The 22,022-nt window shown below is 41.8% G+C and overlaps 1 protein-coding gene across 2 annotated transcripts in view; it reads right to left on the bottom strand.

Moving 5' to 3' along the window:
* The window catches only part of grin3bb (glutamate receptor, ionotropic, N-methyl-D-aspartate 3Bb), a 113,050-nt gene extending 96,246 nt beyond the window's left edge, over positions 1 to 16,804 (bottom strand). For both annotated transcript variants that reach the window (XM_055861986.1, XM_055861988.1), the window contains exon 1: positions 16,039 to 16,804. In XM_055861986.1, coding sequence (XP_055717961.1) covers positions 16,039 to 16,491 — 453 coding nt within the window. In that variant the 5' untranslated portion in view covers positions 16,492 to 16,804. The remainder of the gene's footprint in view (positions 1 to 16,038) is intronic.
* Positions 16,805 to 22,022: the final 5,218 nt, after the last annotated feature.

The raw sequence follows: 22,022 nt of genomic DNA, 5'->3' as shown, positions 1-22,022 counted from the left end.
CGGTCAAACGACCACCCCTCATCACTGTCAAACGCTCCCTAAAACACTTCTGCGAGCAGGCCTTTCTAATCGACCTGGCCCGGGTATCCTGGAAGGATATTGGCCTCATCCCGTCAGTCGAGGATGCCTGGTTGCTCTTTAAAAATAATTTCCTCACCATCTTAAATAAGCATGCCCCTTTCAAAAAATGTAGAACTAAGAACAGATATAGCCCTTGGTTCACTCCAGACCTGACTGCCCTCGACCAGCCCAAAAACATCCTGTGGCAGACTGCACTAGCATCGAATAGTCCCTGCAATATGCAACTTTTCAGGGAAGTCAGGAACCAATACACGCAGTCAGTCAGGAAAGCAAAGGCTAGATTTCTAAAATTATCCGCCGCCATTGTTGCAACCCCTATTACCAGTCTGTTCAACCTCTCTTTCGTATCGTCCGAGATCCCTAAAGATTGGAAAGCTGCCGCGGTCACCCCCCTCTTCAAAGGGGGGGGACACTCTAGACCCAAACTGTCACAGACCTATATCCATCCTGCCCTGCCTAAAGTCTTCAAAAGACAAGTTAGTGAACAGATCACTGACTCTTTTGAATCCCACCGTACCTTCTCCGCTGTGCAATTCGGTTTCCGAGCTGGTCACGGGTGCACCTCAGCCACGCTCAAGGTACTAAACGATATCATAACCGACATCAATAAAAGACAGTATTGTACAGCTGTCTTCATCGACCTGGTCAAGGCTTTTGACTCTGTCAATCACAGCATTCTTATCGGCAGACTCAACAGCCTTGGTTTCTCAAATGACTGCCTCGCCTGGTTCACCAACTACTTTTCAGATAGAGTTCAGTGTGTCAAATCGGAGGGCCTATTGTCCGGACCTCTTGCAGTCTCTATGGGGGTGCCACAGGGTTAAATTCTCCACACAATACCCCATAATGACAAAGTAAAAACAGATCTTTAGAAATGTTTGCTAATTTATAAAACATAAAAAAGGGAAATATTACATTTATAAAAGTATTCAGACCCTTTACTCGGTACTTTGTTGAAGCACCTTTTGGCAGCGATTACAGTCTTCAGTCTTCTTTGGTATGACACTACAAGCTTGGCACACCTGTATTTGGGGAGTTTCTCCCATTATTCTCTGCAGATCCTCTCAAGCTCTGTCAGGTTGGATGGGGAGCATTGCTGAAATGCTATTTTCAGGTCTCTCCAGAGATGTTCGATCAGGTTTAAGTCCGGGCTCTAGCTGGGCCACTCACGGACATTCAGAGACTTGTCCCGAAGCCACTCCTGCGCTGTCTTGGCTATGTGCTGAAGGTCGTGGTCCTGTTGGAAGTTGAACCTTCGCCCCAGTCTGAGGTCCTGAGAGCACTGGAGCAGGGTTTCATCAAGGATCTCCCTGTACTTTGCTCCATTTATCTTTGCCTCGATCCTGACTAGTCTCCCAGTCCCTGCTACTGAAAAACATCTCCACAGCATGATTCTGCCACCACCATGCTTCACCGTAGGGATGGTGCCAGGTTTCTTCCAGACATGACGCTTGGCTCTCAGGCCAAATAATTAAATCTTGGTTTCATCAGACCAGAGAATCTTGTTTCTCATGGTCCGAGAGTCTTTAGGTGTTTTTTGGCAAACTCCAAGAGGGCTGTCATGTGCCTTTTACTGAGGAGTGGCTTCCGTCTGGCAACTCTACCATAAAGGGTGTCTTTCTTAATGTGTGTCTTTCTGGAAGGTTCTCCCATCTCCACAGAGGAACTCTAGAGCTCTGTCAGAGTGACCATCGTGTTCTTGGTCACCTCCCTGACCAAGGACCTTCTCCCCCGATTGCTCAGTTTGGTTGTGCAGCCAGCACTAGAAAAAGTCTTTGTGGTTCCAAACTTCTTCCATTTAAGAATGATGGAGGCTACTGTGTCCTTTGGGACCTTCAATGCTGCAGAAATGTTTTGGTACCCTTCCCCACGATCTGTGCCTTGACACAATCCTGTCTCGATGCTCTACGGACCATTCCTTCGACCTCACGTCAATTGTGGGACCTTATATAGACAGGTGTGTGCCTTTCCAAACCATGTCCAATTAATTGAATTTACCACAGGTGGACTCCAATCAAGTTGTAGAAACATCCCAAGGAGGATCAATGGAAACAGGATGCACCTGAGCTCAACTTCGTGTCTCATAGCAAAGGGTCTGAAATACTTATGTAAATAAGGTATTTTTGTTTTCAATATTTAATAAATTGGTAAAAATGTCTAAACCTGTTTTAACTTTGTCTTTATGGGGTATTGTGTGTAGATTTCTGAGAAAAAAAAAATATATATTTTAGAATAAATCCAATCAAACTTTATTTGTCACATGCGCCAATTACAACAAGTGAAATTTACAGTGAAATGCTTACTTACAAGCCCTTAATCAACAGTGCAGTTCAGGAAGAGTTAAGAAAAGATTTACCAAGTAGACTAAAATAAAAAGTATTACAATAAGAATAACGAGGCTATATACAGGGGGCACCGGTACAGAGTCAATGTGCGGAGGTACAGGCTAGTTGAGAAAATCTGTACATGTAGGTGGGGGCGAAGTGACTATGCATAGATAACAAACAAACCGCGAGTAGCAGCAGTGAACAAAAGGGAGGGGGTCAATGTCAATTGTCCGGTGGCAATTTTATTCATTGTTCAGCAGGCTTGGGGGTAGAAGCTGTTGAGGAGCCTTTTGGTTCTAGACTTGGCGCTCTGGTACCGCTTGCGATGCGGTAGCAGAGAAAACAGTCTATAACTTGGGTGACTGGAGTCTCTGACATTTTTATGGGCTTTCCTCTGACACCGCCTATTATATAGGTCCTGGATGGGAGGAAGCTTGGCCCCAGTGATGTACTGGGCCTTTCGCACTACCCTCTGTAGTGCCTTACGGTCAGATGCCGAGCAGTTGCCATACCAGGCGGTGATGCAACCTGTCAGGACCCATGCCAAATCTTTTCAGTCTCATGAGGGGGAAAAGGTTTTGTCGTGCCCTCTTCACGACTGTCTTGGTATGTTTGGACCATGATAGTTCGTTGGTGATGTGGACACCAAGGAACTTGAAACTCCCGACCCGCTCCACTACAGCCCTGTCAATGTTAATGGGGGCCTGTTCGGCCCACCTTTTCCTGTAGTCCACGATCAGCTCCTTTGTCCTGCTCACGTTGAGGGAGAGGTTGTTGTCCTGGCACCACACTGCCAGTTCTCTGACCTCTCCCTATTGGCCGACTCATCATTGTCGGTGATCAGGCCTACCACTGTCGTGTCGTCAGCAAACTTAATGATGGTCTTGGAGTCGTGCTTGGCCACGCGGTCGTGGGTGAACAGGTATCTTTGGTATCTTTTTTAAATAAATGTTTCTGTCTGCACTCGACTTTCTGGCGACGAAACAAATTTGAATCAAACAGCGGTCAGGAAAATGGATCACTTCCGAGATCTTAGGAAAAGGGATCGCTACCAAATTCAAAAGGATACATCTACAACAAGATTATGGTTTTAATAACTGTAGAAACCAGGCAAGATACAAAATGGATAAGGCCAAATCCCAACATTACAACTTACATCAGCCCTGTAAACTGTGGAACATTTTAAAGGGCATTGGCTCAAAAACTCCCTATAAGGTAACATCCTGTAGTTTTGGCCTGGATATTGATGATGTTTCATGTTATGACCAGGCAAAGGTTGCATATTATTTTAACTATTTTTTTAACCTCCTATAGCCTCATCTCTGGTTAAGAAGTTACCAACCTTCTCTGGACACCACGGCCAGTCTTTTGTTAACAACTTTTACCATAGCAAAGGTATCAGAAATTATTTGTTTGAGCTGTGCAAAGTCTCCAATCTACTATGCTTAACGAGCACAAACAAAGCACCCGTGCTGGATACTCTTCCTGCAAGATTCATAAAGGATAGTGCTTGTGTCACTGCTAAAATGATAACGCATATTGTTAACCTTTCTGTTAGTAGTGGTACATTTCCCAATTATCTCAAAACAGCCAGGGTGGTTCCTGAAACTACAGACCTGTGTCGATCCTCAGCAGCTTATCCAAAATTGTTGAGAGATTAGTTTTTAATCAACTTGAGGGATACCTTCTTGAGCACAAACGTCTTTATGAACTCCAGTCTGGCTTTAGAACTGCTCATTCCACTGATACTTGCCTTAGCCACCTTTTTCACCACATCAAGCAGGAAAGTGAGACGGGGAACTATTCAGGTATGGTCATGGTATACTTGCAGAAAGCTTTTGACATTGTGAACCATGATATTCTCCTGATGAAACTGAAATGCATGGGTCTAAATGGTGTAGCAGGGAATTGGTTTATGTCTTATCTGACCAACAGAATACAAGAATGTAATGTTGGTGATGTTCTGTCAGAGGCCAAAGAAATATCCCGTGGAGTACTGCAGGGATCAATTTTAGGGCCTCTCTTATTTCTTATATACGTTTATGATATGGCAGATGCAAATCCTGCTTTATGCTGATGACTCAGCCATACTGGTATCAGGGAAGGATACAGTTTACATCAAGGAGACCCTGAGTAAGGAATTGCATTTTGTTGGAGATTGGTTGACTGACAACAAATTGTCGCTACATTGGGAAAAACCTAACCGATTTTGTTTGGAACAAAACATAGATTGCTTGGGTAAACTGTGCAGGCAAGGAGATTGAATCTAAAACAAGTGTAACTTATCTTGGTGTGTCCCTAGATCAATCCCTTTCTGGAGACCTGATTGCTGATAAAATTCTTTCTAAAATGGCAAACAAATTGATATTTTAACATCAAAGTTAAGGAACTGCTTGTCTCAACCTTGACTCAGTGTCATTTTGATTATGCTGCTCTGCTTGGTATAGTGGGCTATCAAAAAAGCTGAAAAAGAGAATGCAGATCATGCAAAATAATGTTATCAGGTATATACTGAATGTCCCTCCTAGGACCCACATAGGGGTACAGGAGTTCGGGGAGGTGGGCGTGTTGCCTTTGGAGTCCAGAGTGGACCAACTTAAACTTAATCATATGTTTGACATCTTAAATGATTGCGCCCCAGGTTATATGAAAAAGCACATTGATATGGTCTAGAGCTAGTGTTATGTCTTGTAAAATCCCAAGAGTAAACAGTATTGTGAGGAGCACGTTTCTCTATACAGGCATTTGTCTTTGAAATAGCTTTAAAAAGCAGGCAAAGGTTTTCATTTAGACAAGGATGTCTAAGTAATAGAAAACCCTCCACTGCCCCTTGTGCCGCCGACTGCTGGTCAGGTGTATATATTTGAATGATAGGTATGATGTGCAATGAATAGATTGTTTTTAAAGGTCGAAATGTGAAATGAATATGGTTGATTGTTAAGGTTAGGGAAAAGTGCAGTGAATAGAGACACTTTTTTAGGATGTCAATATAAATGAATGTATATATGGTTGTTTGTCATTTTGTTTTGCCTTTTAATCAATAATATCGAGGACCACTTTGGAAACAAGCTTTTTAATGAATACTTTTAAGTGATAACCTCTAGGTCAACATTGTACATTTTGTTGTATATGTCTTTTACCCAAAATAAATTAAATTCAATATGTAGCTAGCTAAGTGGTTAGCTTCTTCCAAAATCAAGCTTTGCTTGGTAACAGCAGAGCAGCCCCTCCTGGATCAACAGCCTTGCTGTCTGATATTTGTTTTGTGCATGCAGCATTTTTGAGTTACTAACTGTCATTTCTACAAATTGTTTCAAAGGATCTTCAAATAGACTTAACGAATCCAATGGAAGTAGTGCCTTCCTTGAAGATTACAATGTATTGCATTTCACACAGGGCTTTTCATAAACTGATTGATGTGGAGGTAACTCAATCCATTCGTCACCAATATGTAGCACCCACCAGCACGAAGCAAATTTATGGGGGAATATACAGTTGAAGTCGGAAGTTTACATACACTTTAGCCAAGTAGATTTAAACTCCGTTTTTCACAATTCCTGACATTTAATCCTAGAAAAATTCCCTGTTTTAGGTCAGTTAGGATTACCACTTTATTTTAAGAATGTGAAATGTCAGAATAATAGTAGAGAGATGTTTCATAGACTTCAAGAAAGCATTTGATTCAATTTGGCATGAATGTCTTTTTTTATAAACTAATAGATGATGTTATTACATCAATGTACAATAAAAACAAATGTGCGGTTAAAATTGGCAACAAGGAAACAGACTTCTCTCAGGGACGTGGAGTGAAACAGTGCTGCTTAACAAGTCCAACAGTATTTAACATCTACATTAAAGAATTGGCAAAAACATTAGAATAATCTGCAGCACCTGGTCTCACCCTACACAACACTAAAATCAAGCATCTACTGTACACAGATGACCTGGTGCTGCTGTCTCCCACTAAGGAGGAGTTACAGCAGCACCTAGATCATCTGCACAGGTTCTGTCAGACCTGGGATATAATGACGAATACAATGATAATCCTAAAAAGGTCCGGAAATCAGGATGACAAATATAAAATCTATTTGGACACAGTTCCATTAGAACACACCAGAAACTACATGTACAGTTGAAGTTTGAAGTTTAAATGTATTTGGCTAAGGTGTACGTAAACTCAGTTTTTCACAATTCCTGACATGTAATCCTAGTCAAAATTCCCTCTTAGGTCAATTAGGATCACCACTTTATAGTGAAAATGAGCGATTTCAGCTTTTATTTCTTTCATCACATTCCCAGTGGGTCAGAAGTTTACATACACTCAAATAGTATTTTGTAGCATTGCCTTTAAATTGCTTAACTTGCGGTCAAACGCTTCGGGTAGCCTTCCACAAGCTTTCCACAATAAGTTCGGTGAATTTTGGCCGATTCCTCCTGACAGAGCTGGTGTAACTGAGTTAGGTTTGTAGGCCTTCTTGCTTGCACACGCTTTTTCAGTTCTGCCCACAAATTTTCTATAGGATTGAGGTCAGGGCTTTGTGATGGCCACTCCAATACCTTGACTTTGTTGTCCTTAAGCCATTTTGCCACAACTTTGGAAGTATGCTTGGGGTCATTGTCCATTTGGAAGACCCATTTGCGACCAAGCTTTAACTTCCTGACTGATGTCTTGAGATGTTGCTTCAATATATCCACATAATTTTCTTTCTCATGATGCCATCTATTTTGTGAAGTGCACTAGTCCCTCCTGCAGCAAAGCACCCCCACAACATGATGCTGCCACCCCTGTGCTTCACGGTTGGGATGGTGTTCTTCGGCTTGCAAGCCTCCCCCTTTTTCCTCCAAACATAACGATGGTTATTATGGCCAAACAGTGCTATTTTTCTACATTTCTCCAAAAAGTACGATCTTTGTCCCCATGTGCAGTTGCAAACCATAGTCTGGCTTTTTATGGCGGTTTTGGAGAGGTGGCTTCTTCCTTGCTGAGCGGCCTTTCAGGTTATGTCGATATACGACTTGTTTTACTGTGGATATAGATACTTTTGTACCCGTTTCCTCCAGCATCTTCACAAGGTCCTTTACTGTTGTTCTGGGATTGATTCTCACTTTCGCACCAAAGTACGTTCATTTCTAGGAGACAGAAGGCATCTCCTTCCTGAGCGGTATGACGGCAGTGTGGTCCCATGGTGTTTATACTTGCGTACTATTGTTTGTACAGATGAACGTGGTACCTTCAGGTGTTTGGAAATTGCTCCTAAGGATGAACCAGACTCGTGGAGGTCTACAATTTTTATTCTGAGGTCTTGGTTGATTTCTTTTGATTTTCCCATGATGTCAATCAAAGAGGCACTGAGTTTGAAGGTAGGCCTTGAAATACATCCACATGTACACCTCCAATTGACTCAAATCATGTCAATTAGCCTATCAGAAGGTTCTAACGCCATGACATCATTTTCTGGAATTTTCCAAGCTGTTTAAAGGCACAGTCAACTTAGTGTATGTAAACTTCTGACCCACTGGAATTGTGATACAGTGAGATAATCTGTAAGTGAAATAATCTGTCTGTAAACAATTGTTGGAAAAATTACTTGTGTCATGCACCAAGTAGATGTCCTAACCGACTTGCCAAAACTATAGTTTGCTAACAAGAAATTTGTGGAGTGGTTGAAAAACTAGTTATAATGACTCCAACCTAAGTGTATGTACATTTCCGACCTCTGTAGATAGCAAGTTCACCATGATGCCAATACATGCCATGAGATTATCAGAGATCACGCTTCTCAGTTTGACATCTCATCTAAAGGATAGGACCCTTTGCCGGGCAATGTCCCCATTACTGCCCTGGGGTAATGGGGGTCTCCATTCGAAGCAAAGGACGAGTGCCCTTCTTGGCCCCTCAAACACCTCTTCCAGCAGCAAACTGATTTTCCCAGCCAGTCTCCCCTGGGTCTGTAACCCTGGACTTAGCCAGATCCTAACACTGCCTATCACTCTCCCCCACCTGTGAGCAATTACCAGTTATCTCCCCCAGGTATTTCACACCTCTCCCTGCACAGCTAGGTGAAGCAGACTGGAGCTGTTAGGACAGAGCTGCAATGGTCACCTCTGAGTAGAGTAACAGACTGCAATTAAGGTGAATCTATGTTTGCATGACGAAGAGAAAGAAAAGAGAGATATAAGTGAAAAATATAAAGATTTCTATGAGGAACAGTATGTGTATTTATGTGCTTACTCCTGGAGGAAAGGGAAGTGAAGCTACTGTATATGTCAGCATATTCTGAATCCCAATTCTCATGTTTGCCAACACCCATCTAGGGTCTGTTGAGCCTCTTAGTACTATCAGCAACTTATCTTATTGGTGAGGCAAATATCAAACAGAAATAGGTCAAAGTTCAGATTCTGCCTGAAAATAGCATTGCGCCTCTGAAGATGAATAGAAGAATCTGGGGTGTCAATCCAGGTCCCTTCTCTTTAATAACCTTTGCTAGGCATTAGAGTATCAAATCGCCTATGATGACTCATGTCTAGTTCTGCAAGTGGAAAAGTCTTGGGGGGGGGGGGGGGGGGGGTTTAATCGTTGTGCTCCTTGCCTTTTGTCCCTTGAGCGGTAAACTGGACCTGCGGTATGAAAGGCAGGCCTCTATCTTTGGTGCTCAGGAGTCTACTGACTCAGACCTTTTTCTCTAATGCACTGGGCCTGCCTTAACTTCGACCACTGCAAGCCGAGCTTCTGCTGCTGACAGCAAAGCTCGGATTGGGTAGTAAAGAAAACACATTGACAAAAAATAGCTTTCACACCCGTACTTTCCCCCCTATTTAACAAAGCAGTCAAGAATCTGACTCAAGATAATCCTAATTAAACGTTATACTCAAGTAAGTTGCATAAGGAGGAAAGTTAACCTCTCTGAAAGTTGTGCCTTTGCCCTCTAATGTTGGGACGGAGCAAGAGATCTATTTTAACCCTCAAGCCAAATCCATTTCTCTCCAATATGCATGTTTCCGCAAACGTATCTGTAAACATTTCTCTGGGACAGATGATTCATTAAATGTAATGACCGACTGAGAAAAAAGCCCCGTGCTGCTGTACCACTGAGAAATAACATTCAATGACATTCTAGCATTATAAAGAAAAAGGCGGGGGCAAATTGCAGAATATTTCTGAGAATCAATCCACTTGGCCCGAATGAAGCAGCAAAAAGGCACCATGAAAGTTACTATCGAGAGAGTTCTCAAATGAGAACATGGTTTGATTACTTTTAAGGCTGTTTGCATTAGCGGTACATCAGAGCTTGGTATTTTAATCTTAAAAGAAGGACTTGGTACCTACTGTGTGGGTGTATTAGCGTAATCACTGTGCAGTATTACCAAATCATTTATTACCAACATGTAAAACTGGCAACGTTAATTGCCTGTCACACTCACTACGACCATTTTCATCGAGCAAATAATTAGGGGTTTAGCTCTAGTCAAGAGCATCCACAATCATATATGCTTGCCATAAGAAATACCACTACTAATAAACACACTCAAACAACAGCAAATTTTCAAAACAGATTACAGGGGTTTGATAGCGATTCAACTGTCAAAGTTTCAAAATAGGCTGCCTCTCACATCTTAAGTGATGATCTGTTCTTTTATACGCACAATTGCATTACAAGTGCAGTCGGCGAACTCGCCCGGGAAAGCAAAGTATTACAACCTCAGTTTGCAAGACCTCACTATGCTTGTTAAAGCAAACATTTCACCAGAACAGCAGGGACCATCTTTCAGCTCATTCCCCTCACAGAGCCCGTAGTTATATCTCAGTGTCTGATCTAAAGTAGACTCGGCTCTAGGCACTAATATGCATCTCAAAGGAGCTCGAAGAAGGCCAATCCCCCATTTCTAAGGCATTGTGTTTTACAAGCCCTCTCTATTACTCACATTCATTAATTTTTTGGGGTTACACAACATGCGCCATAGTGCAGACCAATGAGAGCTTTTAGACTGATTGGCAGACTGAAGAAGGCGAGGGAAAGGGACTTCATTGTGTCTGTGAGATTTCCATCTCAGCTCTGCCCCATGCATGTGATGCCATTCCCATATGCCACAATCCCACTTTTCCCAGGATTAAAAGGCTATTTGTGTCGCCTTTATATTGTGTGAAACACTGAATGCAGTATATGACCTACATAAAACTATGACGTGTAGACATTGAATACATTACATCCTTCCACAGGGATCATTCCTTTTCTCAAAGTCGGTTTGGAAGCAGAGTAAGACATCAAAAGGCCATGTCATAAACCTTACATGACATGACTTATTCCTTTCCTCTTAGATCCTAGTGAAGCAAGGGGAATCATCAGGACCTCATATAACCCCTACGTAGGACTTTAATTAACAGAACATGACTACAGCAATAATATTAATGGCAGTTCATGGTAAATTCCTAAACATGCAGTGGTTAACTGGGAGGTTGGCTCGTTGGCTAACCATGAAGGGGGCGGCCATGATTGTCCACTGCTGTGTGTCATGACATCGTGAAATTGTTGTCATGAATAATTCTGACAGGTTTCATCTGCTGCTGATCATTGCATAACGAGGTGCAACTGAGGAAGTCAGGTGGCTTGGTACAAAACTCTCCAGGCGGGTGGACTGTGTGTATGTGTTTGCCTCCCATCTCTTTCCCCATTCAGCCCAGTGATAATTTCACCGTCAGTTAAGGAACCCTCCAAAGCGATTTTAATGGGCAGACATTAAACAAGACAAATGTGTGCACTTTTCCCTGCCCACTCTAAGATTTACAGTGTGTGATTTTTTTTCTTCCCCTTTTAATTTGTTAAAGTACCTTGTGTTGTAAGCCGTCTGAAACTGGAAAGGTCTGCCAAGTTCAATAGTTCACAGACACACTGACGTAGTAACTATGCACATATCAGGACAGGCGCATTAACAGCTGAAAGACAAGTGCACAATCATGTGGCCTACAACCACATCCACAAAAGACTTAAAACACACTGCACATCTTAGAAAGACTAACTGGCCAACACGAACTGACAAGTCACGGAGACATACAGCTAAAGGTGTTTTTCGAGAACCTAAAGCGGCTTTCCCACCTCTCCTTTATCTGCATTGATATGAAGACACAGGATAGGTGAAAGCAATATGGAGGACACCTACTGCCCATATGCGTACACAGCTGTCCAGCTCTTTCAGATTACTGCCAGTAAGGAAAGAAGGGATGCACCCAGAGACAAATGAGAGACAGAGCGAGAGAGAGAGACAGACAGACAGACAGAGTGAGAGAACAACCAAAGGAGAACCACAGATAGAGATTCCAGCTGAAACTGCCAGAGTGAGCACTCTGACACATTCTACTACGGCAGGCTGCCTGACTGGGGTGGCTCAGCTGGTACTGTGAAACTGTGACTATGACTCATCCAGTCTCTTAAACCTGGGACAGGTGAATTAGAGCCAGCATAGCATGACAGGCAGGGTAATAGCTGACCTGAAAGGTCAGAAAGAAACTACCAGTGCCCAGGCAAACCCCCTGTCATCTCATGTAGTGCTGATCAAACTGCAGGCCTCTCTCTGAAAGCCATGACAGGGATGGAGGTTGTATACTGTAGGATGCACCATTAGCCATAGTTGTGATCTTGGTTTTGATGGCAAAATGGAGAGGGGCCGTGGAATAGAAAATGAGACAAGAGTACAAGTTTTCAATTGGCGTACGGATACTGTGACTGCACTTCCCATCTCTCTCTCAGTCGCTCGCTCTGATTTTAGGCACAGCTCTCCCCAAGAGTACCGAGCTTGCAGTGCTCAAAAGGAATCTTCCAGCTGGCTATGATTTTTAAGATGTTCACGTCGCCTCCCTTGCATGCCAAGGGAAATAGCGATACCAAATCCAGTGACACTGTGAAATCATACATCTTTTGAGAGACATTTTGAATGAAAGATGGTGAAATGCTCTCAAGTACATGGCCTTGTCCCTTACCAACAAGGTGAATGAGCAATGTCATGGTCCCTATGGAAGTTACCCATCTGAATAATTTTGAGGCAAATCATTGCAGAGCTATTTTACCAGGGAAGTCACGTAGCGTCACATTGCTCTAAAGTCACTGACATTATATAACATACAGATGGAAGTGTGTGTGTGTGTGTGTGTGTGTGTGTGTGTGTGTGTGTGTGTGTGTGTGTGTGTGTGTGTGTGTGTGTGTGTGTGTGTGTGTGTGTGTGTGTGTAAAGCAGTCATTGTCATAGGTAATAATGTAAAGAACATGACAACTGACAGGCACAAATAGTATGAACTCAGGATGCAATAATATACTGATTAGCTGTAGCTCATTCCATGTCACAAAGAAGGCTCAGATAGGTCAAATCAATAACCAATTACCAGTGGTATGCGGTGGCCAAAGTCATTTTACACAGCACAATGAGTACATAATCCAGCCTGGTCTCAGAGACCAAATTAGTATGAGATGTTACGTTTGGTATGGTTATATGAGACAGATGGTTACAGATGGCAAAAACAAAAGTAGGGTGGTTGGTGTGGATTGAAGGGTGGGCGTGTAACGCGAGCAACTAGCAACCTAAAGGTTGTGAGATCAAATCTCATCACAAACAACTTAAGCATTTTTCAATTACTTACTACTTTTTAGCTACTTTGCAACTGCTTAGCATGTCTGCTAACCCTTCCCCTAAAGGCATCAGCATGCTTCAGTTCGGCTGGCGGCTAGCCGAAGTCGGCTAGGCGAACCGAACGAGTGTGCTCATATACTCCCTTCAAAGACATTCGCTTGAAAAACGAGACAAAAGCAGAAACAGTACTGGTTGTCCATTTTGAGACGCCATAGCCAGTATACACTTACTTAAAGTACAATTTTATCTAAGATAAGTGAAAAAAAATCTGTCATTCATTTTGCCGTTTTGCCGAGGAGATCTTAGTCGCGCAATTTTACATCTTAACAAAGCTGTTTGGTGCAGTATTTCTCAATGACATTTTTTAAATGAAAAACGAGTCGTCTCTCGTTGAATGACAACAAAGACTTTATTGAAGAATCTCTACTGCTGACCAATCACTGGCAGAGGCGGAGACTTTGGCTCCGAACTTCGGTTTGCCTCTAGAAAAACTGTTGTGTGCCTGAACAGCTGAAAAAAACTTCACCGAAGTCCAGAACAAACAAAAACATCTCAAAATGTTGTCATAATATATGCACAAACTCTTAGGAATTGTTTCGGCTGGGAAGCATGCGGAAGCCTTAACCCTAACCTTAAGCCTTTTAGCTAACCCTTCCCCTAACCTTAAACTAACTCCTATACTTAACCCTAACAATCCCTGACCCTAACCCCTAAACTAGCTAACGTTAGCTAGCCACCTAGCTAGAATTTGTAACAAACGTTTAGCATATTCTTAATATATAGTACGTTTAGCAAAATATAAACACAACAATTTCAAAGATGTTACTGAGTTACAGTTCATATAAGGAAATCAGTCAATTGAAATAAATAAATTAGGCCCTAATCTATGGATGACTAGGAATACGGATAAGCATCTGTTGGTCACAGATAGCTTTAAAAAAAGGTAGGGGCGTGGATCAGAAAACCAGTTGGTATCTTATGTGACCACCATGCAGCGCGACACATCTCCTTCACATAGAGTTGATCAGGCTGTTGATTGTGGCCTGTGGAATGTTGTCCCACTCCTCTTCAATGGCTGTGCGAAGTTGCTAGATATTGGCGGGAACTGGAACACGCTGTTGTACACGTCGATCCAGAACATTCCAAACATGCTCAATGGGTGAAATGTCTGGTGAGTATGCAGGACATGGAAGAACTGGGACATTTTCAGCTTCCAGGAATTGTGTACAGATTCTTCCGACATGGGACCGTGCATTATGATGCTGAAACATGAGGTGATGGCAGCGGATGAATGGCACAACAATGGGTCTCAGGATCTCATCACGTTATCTCTGTGCATTCAAATTTCCATCTATAAAATAGAATTGTGTTCCTTGTCTGTAGCTTATACCTGCCCATACCATAACCCCACCGCCACCATGGTGCACTCTGTTCACAATGTTGACATCAGCAAGCCGCTCACCCACACAACGCCATACACACTACACTGTCTACCATCTACCTGGTACAGTTGAAACTGGGATTCATCCATGAACAGCCCACTTTTCCAGCGTGCCAGTGGCCATCGAAGGTGAGCATTTGCCCACTATAGTCGGTTATGACGCCGAACTGCAGTCAGGTCAAGACCCTGGTGAGGATGACGAGCACGCAGATGAGCTTCCCTGAGACGGTTTCTGACAATTTGTGCAAAAAACTATTTGGTTGTGCAAACCCGCAGTTTCATCAGCTGTCCGGGTGGCTGGTCTCAGACAATCCTGCAGGTGAAAATGCTGAATGTGGAAGTCCTGGCCTGGCGTGGTTACACATGTTCTGTGGTCGTGAGGCTGGTTGGACATACTGACACATTCTCTAAAACAACATTGGAGGCGGCTTATGGTAGAGAAATTAACATTAAATTATCTGGAAACAGTTCTGGTGGACATTCCTACAGTCAGCATGCAAAGTACACACTCCCTCAAAACTTGAAACATCTGTGGCATTGTGTTGTGTGACAAAACAGCACATTACTGGCCTTTTACTGGCCCCAGTACAAGGTGCACCTGTGTAATGATCATGCAGTTTAATCAGCTTCTTCATATGCTACACCTGTCAGGTAGATGGATTATTTTGGTAAAGGAGAAATGCTCACAAAATTTGAGAGAAATAAGCTTTTCGTGCACAAGGAACATTTCTGGGATCTTTTTTTCAGCTAATGATCCGAAGGGAGCAACACTTTACATGTTGCCTTTATATTTATGTTCAGTTTAATACGAATTGTAATTCATAACATATCATACGAAATGAGTGATGGACATCCACAAATTAATACATAGACCACCATACAAAACCAAACATATCATACTAAATGAGATGTTTCAGGTTTATGTATAGAGTAATAGGAAATGCTCTGAGACCAGGTTGCAGCACCACACTATGGCCCTAAAGCAAACATACTCATTGACAATGTATTCTGCTAAATGAGAAATTAATAGATCAGGTCGGAATGGAAAGTCTTATGGAAATAATTTTTGGAGAAACAACCGGTGCGCTCTCGCGCAGCGTGTTACCGAGGCAGACCTTGTACGTGATCAGGTCAAAAAATTGCACCCTTTGAATAAAATCTCCCTTGAAAACAAAATATCAGGGTCGCAGGGTAAATGTCATAATATTACAAGGACCAAAACCCTGACACTGGGGGTAGAAATCGAAAAAGGCAACAGTTGGGAGAGGCAAAAGAGTGGCTAGTTGCCATAAGACTATACTGCCACTATTTTCATGTGCTCTTTTCACAATTTCTATCCACATGTTTTATATACGCTTTATCTCCAAAATACCCTGTTAACTGCACATTCACCCTCTTGGTTTCGATTGGGTTCATGGAAAAAGCAGCGCGACACTTTGGCCACAGTGGCGCACCATAACGCACAGGCATCTGAATTGCCTAAGTTTACTGCGGCGGTACAAACCATTTACCTGAAAACAAACACTGTAAAGACTACTTCAGCTGTGACATAACTGAATGTAAATGTGTTACCTGTGTTTTCAGAGGCTCTCCGTGTTCAATGATGCTTATAAAGGGGATTTCCAAAAAAGAAGCCATAAATTCCACTTGTACGATCTCTTCCTGGGTCTGGGGGAAGGCGAGAACAGCGGAGACCCCCTGAACAACGATAGCCTGACAAACACACCTGAAAAGGGACTCCGGGTCTCCGTTGGCCGGCTCTCGAGGAACCACTTCCAGGCTCAGGTTGTAAGGTAGAAAGTTGTCCCCAGTTTGAACGAGACCGGTGAGGGCGCGGTTCAAGGCAGCCTGCACTCTGGCTGGCTGGCGGGTGGGCAGAAGGGCACCAAGGCGCACGGTGTGTCCTATCTGCGCCAGAATGTGGCACGGCTGGGGATGGAGGTGACAAGGGTCGATGAAGAACTGTAGAATAACTTGGAATCCGAAGTAAAAGTATGCCAAGAATCTTGAGAAGATTAAATTCATCCTGCTGCGCTCTCAAACTGAATGAGATATTGTCAGAAGATAGCATTGCTTGCCTTATTTCTTTCTTCCCTTTTCTTTGATGTAAGGTCCTTTTTTCGACGATTATATTACCTGTGATCTACAGTTGGAGTTACAGTGAGAATGTGTGACTAGGAGAAGGGGAGGGGGTGCACGATGTAAAGGCGGAGATGCCGCTGGACTGTCATCCTCGGAGAACACTAGCGGAGCAGCAGTCGTGAGGCGGGAGTATTGGCCCCGGTATTGACAAATGAACGGACACCTGCGTGTTGCCAACATGAAAATAATGATAACGTGTTTATTTGGAACTTGCACTTTTTTAATTTACTGGTTTTAGCAGAAAAGTCACACCACGTCCTTAAATAGCCTAACTCTCTCATAAATAATTTTTTAACGTTATAATAGCCTTTGTGAAAACATTTTTGGGGTGGCATTCATTGATTAAATCTCAACCTAAAACAACTGTTCCTTTCAATTCCAAATGTATTTACAGAAATACACCCGGTCATCAAAGGTCGTGCTGAGGAAAAAATATTTGATTAATGTCCAAAATGAGATGTGACATTCCTAAGAGTGAGCAAATGATTGGACCAAAAAGCAGAATTGCGTCTGCGTCGGATGACTTGGCACACGCACAAGGCATGGGTAAATCCAGGATAAAATACCGTCTCAGCTAGAGGCCAAACTAACTTTGGGAAACTGTACTGAATCAATCTGGACAGTTCCTCTGCGTTTGGTTTATTTGTTACCAAGTCATGAATTGGAGTCCATGGGTAACATGTCTTGAAATGAATGCACAATCTAAAGCCTAAACTGATTTTGATATAGCTATATATTTTTCTGATTTGGAAATGACAAGTACTTTTTTTATCAAGTTGATGTTAATAAGGGCCTCCCGGGTGGCGCAGTGGTCTAGGCCACCAGAGTCTCTGGGTTCGCGCCCAGGCTCTGTCGCAGCCGGCCGCGACCGGGAGGTCCGTGGGGCGACGCACAATTGGCATAGCGTCGTCCGGGGTAGGGAGGGTTTGGCCGGTAGGGATATCCTTGTCTCATCGCGCTCCAGCGACTCCTGTGGCGGGCTGGGCGCAGTGCACGCTAACCAAGGGGGCCAGGTACACGGTGTTTCCTCCGACACATTGGTGCGGCTGGCTTCCGGGTTGGAGGCGCGCTGTGTTAAGAAGCAGTACGGCTGGTTGGGTTGTGCTTCGGAGGACGCATGGCTTTCGACCTTCGTCTCTCCCGAGCCCGTACGGGAGTTGTAGCGATGAGACAAGGTAGTAATTACTAGCGATTGGATACCACGAAAATTGGGGAGAAAATGGGATAAAAAAAAAAAAAAAAATAAAAAAAAATTGATGTTAATAATCAAGTTGATAAATTGATAGGATTCACGTAAAGTATCCTTTAAACAATGCAATTACGCCTGCATTTCAATGTCAATGTGTGTGCAATTACACAACACAATTAGGCTATATCAGGTGTACATATGTAATCATAATTAAGATGCGAAGTGTGACCTTTATAGTCAAACAGCATGTTGAAATACATAATGAAATGGACACACTCATTGTGTGTCAGCAATAGACTTAATGCACATTATATAAAAGGCCTCCAGCTAATTTAAATGTGGACTGTAATTTGGTTATGATAAACAACATATTTATGTGGATTGCTTTGTGATGGGTTCTTGAGATGTAAAACAAAAGTCAATATCATGGTGCTCCAAACAATGATTTTTGGTACAGGATGAATGCAAAGGCAAGGTGCTGTAAAGACACATTCACAGAAATCAAATATTCAGACCAAGTAACTCATTATTACCAGTTGATATACCAGCCCGGATTAAAAACCCTGTCTAGATAACCTGATATTGAATGAACCATTCTGACATGTCCCTAGAAGAATAAAAGCCCACCAATCGGCATAATCAATAAGGTCATTAACCAGAATGACTTACTGATACCAGGTAACATTGTCAGTGGCTAAAAAAGAGTGTTGTTGTTTGGTGGAATCATGTTTTTTTTTTTTTACTTTGATACATTAATTAAAAATGAAAAACTAAATGTCTTGAGTCTAAGTATTCAACAACCTTTGTTATGGCGAGCCTAAATAAGTTCCGGAGTAAAAATGTGCTTAACAGTCACATAATAAGTTGCATAGACTCACCCTGTGTGCAATAATAGTGTTTAACATGATTTTTGAATGACTAAATCATCTCCGTACACCACACATACAATTACCAGTAAGGTCCCTCATTCGAGCAATGCATTTCAAACCCAGATTCAACCACAAAGGTTTTCCAAAGCGTCAGAAAGGGCACCTATTGGTAGATGGGTAAAAATTGAATATCCCTTTGAACATGGTGAAGTCATTAATTACACTTTGGATGGTGTATCAATACACCCAGTCACTACAAAGATACAGGCCTCCTTCCGAACTCAGTTGCCAGATAGGTAGGAAGATTTTACGGCTCAGAGATTTTACCATGAAGTGACTTTAAACAGTTACAGAGTTTAATGGCTGTGATAAGACAATACTGAGGATGGATCAACAACATTGTAGTTACTCAACAATACCAGTCTAATTGACAGAGTGAAAAGAAGGAAGCTTGTACATAATAAAAATATTCCAAAACATGCATCCTGTTTGCAATAAGGCACTGAAGTAAAACTGCCAAAAATGTGGCTAAGAAATAAATGTTATGAAATGAATACAAAGTGTTACGTTTGGGGCAAATCCAACACACATCACTGAGTACCACTCTTAATATTTTCAAGCATGGTGGTGGCTGCATCATGTTATGAGTATGCTTGTCATCAGCAAGAACTATGGATTTTTTTTTACGATAAAAGAAACGGAATAGCGCTAAGCACAGGCAAAATCCTAGAGGAAAACCTGCTTCAGTCTGCTTTCCAACAGACACTGGGAAATAAATTCACCTTTTAGCAGCACAATAAATTAAAACACAAGGCCAAATATACACTGGAGTTGCTAACCAAGACAACATTAAATGTTCCTGAGTGGCCTAGTTACAGTTTTGACTTAAATCGGCTTGAAAATTGCTGTCTAGCAATGATCAACAACCAACTTGACAGACCTTGAAGAATTTAAAAAATAATAAATGGGAAAATATTTTACAGTCCAGGTGTACAAAAGCTCTTAGAGACTTACCCAGAAAGACTCACAGCTGTAATCACTGCCAGGGGGTTGAATACTTATCAAATGAAGATATGAATGTTTTATTTTACATATGTACAGTACCAGTCAAAAGTTTGGACACCTACTCATTCAAGGGTTTTTTCTTAATTTGTATTATTTTCTACATCGTAGTGAAGACATAAACTATGAAATAACACATATGGAATCATGTAGTAACCAAAAAAGTGTTAAACAAATCTAAATATATTTTAGATTCTTCAAAGTAGCCACCCTTTGCCTTGAGGACTGCTTTTCACACACTTGGCATTCTCTCAACCAGCTTCACCTGGAATGCTTTTCCAACAGTCTTGAAGGAATTCCCACATATGCTGAGCACTTGTTGGCTGCTTTTCCTTCACTCTGCGGTCCAACTCCTCCCAAACCATCTCAATCACCCTCTGCCTTGGTCAAATATACCTTACACAGCCTGGAGCTGTGTTAGATCGTTGTACTGTTGAAAAACAAATGGTAGTTCCACTAAGCACAAACAAAATAGGATGGCATATTGCTGCAGAATGCTATGGTAGCCATGATGGTTAAGTGTGCCTAGAATTCTAAATAGCACAGACACACCATCACACCTCCTCCTCCATGCTTCACAGTGGAAACTACACATGCGGAGATCATCCGTTCACCTACTCTGCGTCTCACAAAGATACGGCAGTTGGAACCAAAAATGTCCATTGCCCGTGTTTCTTGGCCCAAGCAAGTCTCTTCTTCTTATTGGTGTCCTTTAGTAATGGTTTCTTTGCAGCAATTTGACCATGAAGGCCTGATTCACGCAGTGTCCTCTGAACAGTTGATGTTGATATGTCTGTTACTTGAACTCTGTGAAGCATTTATTTGGGCTGCAATCGGAGGTACAGTTAACTCTAATGAACTTATCCTCTGCAGCAGAGGTAACTCTGGGTCATCCTTTCCTGTGGCGGTCCTCATAAGAGCCAGTTTCATCATAGAACTTGATGGTTTTTGCGACTGCACTTGAAGAAACCTTATTTTCTGTATCGACTGACCTTCATGTCTTAAAAGTAATGATGGACTGTCGTCACTCTTTGCTTATTTGAGCTGTTCTTGCCATAATATAGACTTGGCCTTTTACAAAATATAAAACATATTTAGATTTGTTTAACTCTTTTTTGGTTACTACATGATTCCATGTGTTATTTCATAGTTTTGATGTCTTCACTATTATTCTACAATGTAGAAAATAGTAAAAATATTTTTTTAAACCTTGAATGAATAGGTGTGTCCGAACTTTTGACTGGTACTATATATATATGTGACGACAGTCCAAAGTATATATGTATGTGTATATATGTATATATATATTTTTACAAATTATTACACATTTTTGAATTTTTCTTCCACTTTGACATTAGAGAATTCTGTATAGATCATTGACAAAAACTGTAAATTAAATCTATTTAATCCCACTATCTAACACCAAATTGTGGAAAAAGTCAAGGGGCGTGAACACTTTCTGATGGCACTGTGGGATTTCTGGGAATAAAAATAAAAATGTTCAAACTCAAAATATTAGTTTTGGTCATATGTTTGATGGCATATTATTGGGAGATTATTTAGCATTATGATTTATTTTTCACCATTATAATTTCTAGACACAATCAAACAAAAAACGTGTTCTCGCTGAGGCATTCAAATATAATTTCAATGGAATTTGAATAAAACAATTTTTTTGAAGGACTACAGCAATTAGGTGCAGTATGTTTTGGAGGACTTGCAAACATCGTTACACAGGTTTGTATTGTCAAACAAATTGTTTATCCTTAGAATACATCGGTCACTCAGGGCTTCAAAAATGTGTGCCTACCATTTTTTCCCCAACAGAGAGGAACAATTGACATTTCTTGCATTACTTAATGCTTCATTTACCAAGTGGCATGTTCATTTTTTTAAATTTTAATTCTTACACTGTGCTGGGGAATATGTTCAAAAGCTTGTTAAGAGGAGTGACTGGTGATGCTTCCCTCTGCTACACATGGGTAAACGTATTGTGTGCATCCCTCTTTCTCAGCAGTCACGGTTTCTGGCTTTCTTTCACAGCAGGAAGCCCCAAGCCTTTTGTTAAGGTGGGCATTTGTGGCTGCATTTAGACAGGCAGCCCCATTCTGATATTTTTTCCCAATAATTGATCTTTTGACCAATCACTCAGATCTTTTCACATCAGATCTTTTTCAGAGCTGAACTGATTGGTAAAATAGCAATTAGGGGAAAAATATCAGAATTGGGCTGTGAGGCACAGATAACTTGAAGTGTCTCTAGATATCGCTCTCATTACTTAGAACTCCCTCTAC

This window comes from Salvelinus fontinalis, chromosome 14, assembly GCF_029448725.1.
Source record: "Salvelinus fontinalis isolate EN_2023a chromosome 14, ASM2944872v1, whole genome shotgun sequence".
Lineage (NCBI taxonomy): Eukaryota > Metazoa > Chordata > Actinopteri > Salmoniformes > Salmonidae > Salvelinus > Salvelinus fontinalis.
This window is presented reverse-complemented; position numbering and strand designations above follow the sequence as displayed.